General features: G+C 54.3%; 1 protein-coding gene across 1 annotated transcript in view; it reads right to left on the minus strand.

Annotated features, from left to right (window-relative positions):
* Positions 1 to 7,015, minus strand: part of LOC111145089 (collagen type XVII alpha 1 chain) — a 51,949-nt gene that overhangs the window by 27,486 nt on the left and 17,448 nt on the right. The window contains exons 8-13 of the mRNA XM_022499719.1: positions 6,563 to 6,610; positions 5,046 to 5,189; positions 3,626 to 3,784; positions 2,950 to 3,021; positions 1,406 to 1,477; positions 593 to 661 (exon numbers count right to left, since the gene is read on the minus strand). Of these exons, the coding sequence (XP_022355427.1) occupies positions 593 to 661; positions 1,406 to 1,477; positions 2,950 to 3,021; positions 3,626 to 3,784; positions 5,046 to 5,189; positions 6,563 to 6,610 (564 nt within the window). The remainder of the gene's footprint in view (positions 1 to 592; positions 662 to 1,405; positions 1,478 to 2,949; positions 3,022 to 3,625; positions 3,785 to 5,045; positions 5,190 to 6,562; positions 6,611 to 7,015) is intronic.

Genomic DNA, 7,015 nt, shown 5'->3' on the forward strand with positions numbered 1-7,015 from the left:
CCTGTACTTGGTCTCCTGGTCTATCGGCCTCCCACTGGGTGGTCAGCCTGGTGAGGGTGGGAATCTAGTCTGCCTTGTTCACGGCTCTGCTCAGTCACGGAGATTAGCATCTCATACAAAGCAGGTGCTCAGTCTTTTTTGAATCAACCAGTTGTTGAATGGAAGGAAGCAACAGGATCAGATCAATGGAGGAAAGAACCCACCAGCTGCGGTGAGCCCAAGTTGATGAAGATCCTAGAAGAAATGTGTGCGGAGCTCCAGACGGGCTCCCTGGTTCTTACAATGGGGCACACATAAGAGGAGCAGGCCGGGGGCTTGCAGACATGGGTGGGGACTGGGGCACAAATGCCTGACCCTGGGCAGGTGTGGAGGATGGAGCTCCCCGCCCCACCCCTTGGACGGGAAGGCCAAGGTAGGGCCAGGGGCACAGCAGCCTCTGCTCTGTCATGGCAACTGGGGAGGCCTCAGGGTGAGTCGTGTTTGCAGACCTCAGACCAGCAGTGGGTTCTCTCTCCTCTCATACAGCAGGTGTCCCCGCGGAGCACTTCCCCACCTGCACAAGCTGCCCTCAGCAGCCGGAGGTCATGCTCACCGGCAGAGGTGGACACACCAGTGCTCACAACGCCAGGGCTCTGGGGCAGGTTCTTCTTCACACCGTACGCTGCAAGAAAGGAACCACTGAGTGAGCAGTCCAGTGTGGGAGGGTGGCTCCTTGAGGCTCAGAAGTAGTCTGACCAGCCCTAGCAGCTCGGCAGCCTCCCCAGGTGAGGAGAACACAGAATAAATAAAATGAACAATAATAAGGAAGACAACTCTCTCCAGCCACAGGGGCGGCAGTGAATTTAGATGAACTTTCCTTGGTCTAATCCTCATCCTTTTAGGTCTGTTCCAAAATTCCTCCTCCTCCATGAAGTCCTCCTAGGATTCCTTCCATTCAGAACACCTATAACCTTAACACCTGCTCTGCATACCTGGATGCATGTTGTCTTACGGGATACATTGTTTCACATGTATTAGACTCTCTACTCCAAGTAAACAGTAAGCAAGTTGAGGGCAAAGGTTAAGGGTCACACCTCTTCTGCTCCCTGTGCCCAGGCCTGCACAGGGGGTACACCAGAAAATCACCCAGGTGATCAGTGTACAGTGACAGGGACCATCGGAAACAGCAGTGAGACAGGGATATACAGGGGACATGCCAGAGCACAGGCTCCCCTGTGGTTTCCCTCACGTCTGAGCCCCCACGTGACAGAAGTTGGCACCTCTAGGTTGGGAGGTGGGGAAAGGTTGACTGATTTTTGGAGATATTTTGGTCCCTCCAGTTTGGTTGCTGAAAAGGAATACTGTGAGTTACAGCTGCTGAGAGGTGTCACTGCCTGGGCCTGGAGTGCCAACCTCGGCTACAGACCTGTGGAGGTGGTGGCCGTGCCGTGGGACAGGGCGGATGAGCTGGGTGCCAGGTTGTTCTGCATGCCAAACACTGTGAAAGCAATTGAGGGCAGGTGAGCGCAGGTCGGGGGGGAGGTCCCTTAGCTTGAGGCAGCCCCCAGAGCCCCCAAATCACTTCCACAATGAAGGCCTTCACACGGGACAGATTACCCAGCATTCTCAGTTCTTACATTGTGAGGGACACAGGGATCCCCACCATAGGCCAGATACTCTCAGCACTGGGTCCTGAGCTACCCTGGGTAGTGAGTGCACACAACTGAATGGTTGGTCACTTTCACGGGGTCTGAACAAGGTCGCTGTATCCCAGGACATTTAAAAATATCCCAGGGGTCCAGACGCCTGGGTGGCTCCATCAGTTAAGTGTCTGACTCTCGATCTCAGCTCAGGTCTGTTGGGCTCCTCATTGGGTGTGGAGCCAACTTAATATCCCAGGGAGTCCGTGTTTGCTGGGGGATCCTGGGGCACTCTGGGACACGGTGGGGCACTGTGGGCATAGGACGCAGATGCAGAGGGACTGAGAGGGCTGACCTGGCATGCCCCTGGTTTTCCTTTGAACACGTCCGCCTCAAGACTCAAACACATAAAGTTCCCCTGGCTCCCATTAGGATTTCAGAGGCTGGTTGTTGGTCTTTAAATAATGATCAGAAGCTCAATCCTCCCTGGGTAAGAGCTTCTCTTATTTCATCATCTCTAGTGTTTGGGGCACAGATCCTGGATCCAAGATTGGCCCCCTTCCTCCGTCAGGACTTGGCAAAGCAGAAGGGTAAAGGCAGAAGGAATGAAACGTGAACCCGGTGTCTTATGGGTTTGGTGGGGCTGTAGTTGAACAGAAGTGTTGAAACAAGAATGCTACATTTGCACTTGTGGGCGTACCAGCCTGCTAAATGAAGAAGGCCCACATCGTTATATTTACTAATCACAGTAACAGAGAGGGAAGGCAGAAGCCTTTAAAAAAAAAAAAAAAGAAAGAAAAAAGGAAAAAAAAAGAAACAAGATGTGGCTGGTAACATTTACATAACGTGTGGTTATGACATATGTGGAAACAGAGTGAACCTGTATTCCTTTAAAATGGTCATGTTTGCATTGGAAACTAAGCAGTAACATTGGTTGAGCCCCCCAATGACCTACAGTATTTATAAAAAGATCTAAAGTAAGATCTTTCTAATGTAACAATACTTTCCACCTGAAAAATGTCCGGAGCACTGACTCGGCCCTTCTGCTTCCATCTCTCCACTGCGCACAGAGGAGAAAGGGACCAGCACAGGACAAGCAGGTAGGTGAGGCCTCTGGCCCCTCCACCTTAGGCCTTGCCCTTGGGGGCTGAGCTCCACCTCTGACCGCGGGCAGACACCCCTTGGGCCCGTGCGCACTGAGGAAAGTCCTCATGCTCAGGGGCGTAGAAGACATTTCTGCGGAAACCACGGTTTTCCTCAGCAGGAGAGAGCATCCTAATGTTTTAAGCAAACATTCTGAAAAAGGCCACGCAAGCTGGCGAGCACTAACCTGAGGAGCAGGAGCTGACCCCGGGGTGCAGCGTGGGAGAGCAGGACGCCATGTTATTTGGAACTCCGAAGACTGCAGGGGAGGAGGAAGGCCGGTGAGAGGGGCGGTGGGCCCAGACCGGGGGGTTGGGGGGGGCACATAGAAGCCAGGGAAGGAAGGGCAGGGCTGCATTTTGAGCTTTTGTTACATTTCTGGTTTTAGGAAATCGTGGGCTCTTGCCTCGCAGCAGAGAACCGATCTGTCTGTGGTGTGCCTGGGTCCTAGCCAAGGGATGGTCCTCAGATGGTCAGGCCTCGAGTGGACATGGGGTCCAGCCAGAGCCCCTCTTGTTAGTCGCCACTTTGCAGAAAAGGCATCTGAAGCCCAGAGAAGTTAACTGACATACTCAAGGTCACAGTTTATCCATGCAGAGGGCAACAAGGCTCCTCAGATCTGTTTTCATGTTCTTTCTCATGACACTTTTTTCTGATACACTGTGCTAGACAGTCTTTCTCATATGGAACCCATCAAAAGAAATACCCGGAGACTGAACTAAGCTGGGAAAATCATGGGACGCCGGGCCACAGAAAGCCCCTCAGGGAAGCTGCGGGAAGGGCCAATACCAGAGGGGTCCCTCAGCTCCAGTAAAGGTGCAAGGGGCCCAGCAGTGGGAGGGGAAGTGCCCCGTACCACATACCAGATCCCGCAGAATAGGCGTTGGTGTTGAGGAGGGACGAGCTCTGGGTTGTCACGTTGTTGTGGTAGGTCCCCATGGAGGAACCCGCCGGCAAGGTGGAAGACCACATGTGGGAGGGAAGGTTGGCATCCAAGATGGTGGCATCATAGGTGCCGGACACTGGAATCACACAGGCATGCCCGCACCCCCGTGAGAGACCAGTCGGTGCTCCGTGCTGGGATAACCCAGGCTGGCCGGTGTAGCCCAACTGGGTTTAGCCCCGAAGGTCCCATGTCCAGGAACTCCCTCAGTCCAGGGAAGCTGGCCAGCCCACTTCCATCTGAAACCCTGGAGCTGGTGAAAACTTGATCTCTCATGTTAGAAATTCTTGTTGGCTCTTGGCGAAATTTGAAGTAGGTCAATTTTGCTCTGGGGTCTGCCCATTTTTCCAAGAGGCCCTCCCCACCTCCTGGTGTGCTGGTGACCAATGCTCTCTCCCGTCTGTTGCTGATTCCACCTTCACAGATGCCTGGGAACAGCAAATCCCACACAGACCTCCAGGCAGAGGACAGGCATAGACAGCAAAGGCCGGGTCTGTGGCTATATGTGCTCAGGGCAGTCTTCCCTGGTAAGACCCTGTCAACATTCCTACATGCACACCAGACCCAGGGGCCACTCTGCCCCCGGGAGGAGGGTTCGGTGCTCCTGCAGATCTGAAGCAGTTCTGCCTCCTCACTATACTGGGGGAGCTGGCCAGGCAGCCATGCACACTGGCCGGAGGTTTGTCTTATATTTACATAAGAGACGGTCACAATCTCAAGGGATTTTTCTTCTTTCCTGGAGTCAAAGACAGAAAGCTCTACATCACAGCATACCTGGCTCCTTCCCTCCCCTCGCTCTGAGGATCTGCTTATTCATCTCTCTACCCCCCACAGAAGCTGCCTGGCACTCAGCAGGCATGCGAACTCGGAGGGTTCCGCAACACTCCTCCTACCTGACTACCATCTCCTGGTTATCCGTCTGACTTCCCCCAGAGGGCCCCCCCTCCACGAGGGGCAGTATCTCCTCTCTCTGCTGCTTCTCCTCAGTGCCTGGTACTTGGCATAGAGGCGGCACAGAATAGTCACTGAATAAATAAAGGGAAACACTGCAAGTGTCCCCAGGAGTCTTCACTTGGGGAACATGGCCAACACATTCCCAAGGGAGTTCAAGAATGCCCTGGGAGAGACTCTCTAGGATGTAGGGCCCAGCCCCATGCTCCATGGTGGAGCAGACAGCGTGCAGCCCACATGGTTACGCAGCACAAAGCACGAAGGCGCAGTACCTTGTGAGGCCTCTGCCACCCCCCGGAAGGCCTGCTGGGGTGGCTGAGCTCCTGGGCCGGGCCAACTCTGCCACCTGGCTCCCTTCCCTCCATGGCAGCCGGAGCCACGGGACTTACCCGACTGGGAGCTCGCGGTCACCATTTTGGTCTCCACTGTGCCTTTCTTGGGGATCGGGAGGGTGTTGGAGGAGTTCCGGGTGGGGCTCACGCTTGCTGATCGGCTCCCCTTGAGCAAACGCTTAACATCATCCAATTCTGTCCCTGTAAGGTGATGCCCACATATTCCATTAGGCCCAGGGTTCTTTCCCCAGCCCAGCTGCAGCGGGAAGGACATTAATGGTATCTGGAATATGAGGGGGGATGGCATCCGCTTCACACGCTGGCATATTTTTGGTCAGCACTGTAATTTCTGCATTTTGTCGATTTATAGCACATATTAAGCTGGTACTTTGTAATATTAATGCCTCATAAATACAGCGTCTCCACGGAGAGGTCCTCAGTATATATTTCCTAATTAGACCTCATCAGGCACCATGGGGAGAATTCTGTGGCTGGAAGACTGTCCTCCTAGACTGCCAGACTCGGGGATTTATGCCCAGGCCAGTGAGAGAATCGGATCCCTGGAAACAGACTGTTCAACAGTGAGCTCAACCCCTGCCAGGACACCCCACATGTTGGGTCGCTGACCTTGTATGCTCTGGGGGGCCACCAGGAACCCGTGGCCCCTAACTCCTTGACAGTATGCTGCTTTTGTGGGAGTTCCAGTCCATGTGGCCACTGTGACCTGTAGCTAGCTCAGTGAGGGATGCAAGCCCCCTGTGCCTCCCAACAGGGCAAGTTAAGAGAGAAGGGAGGCATTACGCGAGGGCAGCGTGTAAGAGACAGGTTTGCACACAACGTGTGTTGGAGGACTGCCCAGGCACCCCCTTCCCTGAAAGCTCCAACCTTGGCTCAGCTCCGCCCAGCCTGGAAGGACGCTGGGGGTACAGCATAGGACCCCTTGGCCCAGGGGTCTCTGAGCCAGCCCCTGTCTAATTCCTGGGCCAACCAACCTGGCTCTTTCTCCTCCTACTCTTTGTACTTGGCTCCTGTCCTACCAGTTGGGTTCATTTCAAGAAGTCAAATCGCCTATCACAAGAACAGGAGTCTAACAGAGTCGACGGACAGGGGCTGGGGAATCCTAGACATGCAAAATAAAGTTCAAACTCTCCCACTCCACTTACTTTGGACTCTTCTCCCACCTTAAGTACTCTATCGGGTCCCCTCCTATTCCTTTTCCTTGGGCCACATGGAACATTCCTCCACTGTCTGAACATATGTTCCCCAAATGTCTGATGCCGGTTCATCCCATGGAGCCCTCAGTCTCCTTTCAAGTGACCCTGACCCTGGAGGTTTCTTTGGCTGCCTGCTCCTTCAGCTCCCAGAGAGGCCATGGTGGGTTGGTTTTCTATCTCCCCTTCAGCAGCAGGGAACAGAAGTTATTCAGCTCCTGACCCGACACCTAGCCTAGGGTCCCTCTCACAGAAGGACCTTCAACACGTTTTATGATCAAGTGACCACACACGCACGCACGCACACCGTGGTGACCCTGGATTCCTGGATCCTTTGTTTGCAGACAGACTGTGAACACTTACATCGGGTAGATGGGGACGCGCTCTGCAGTCGAACTCGGATTTCGCTCTCTACAGGGGAGGAGATAGAGAAGGTGTAAGTGAAGGAGCTTGGATCACAAAGCCTGACCTTGAGCTCTGAGCAGCAGAAAGAAATGTGGGATGCTTGCAGATCTGTCCTGGGAACAGGAAACCTAAGAGCGCCCAGAACGAGTGTTGCTTAAAAGGAGGGGTCCTCTCCCCACACCCCAACCTGCCCACTGCACACCTCCCTGCACCTAGAGATGCTCTGATGAGATCGCAGGCTGAGGGAGAAGCTCGATCACCATCAGCAATGACCAACCCCCTTCCAGGGACCTGTAGCCCAGCTACTCTGAACCACTCTCTTCTCCTGCCCACCCCCGCCCCCACTCGCTAACGAAACAGTATGGGTAGCCGCCCAGTCAGGCCCCGACCCCCGCGCCGTGCGGGCCCCCC

Source organism: Enhydra lutris, unplaced genomic scaffold (assembly GCF_002288905.1).
Source record: "Enhydra lutris kenyoni isolate GAN:26980312 unplaced genomic scaffold, ASM228890v2 scaffoldscaffold12, whole genome shotgun sequence".
Taxonomy (NCBI): Eukaryota; Metazoa; Chordata; class Mammalia; order Carnivora; family Mustelidae; genus Enhydra; species Enhydra lutris.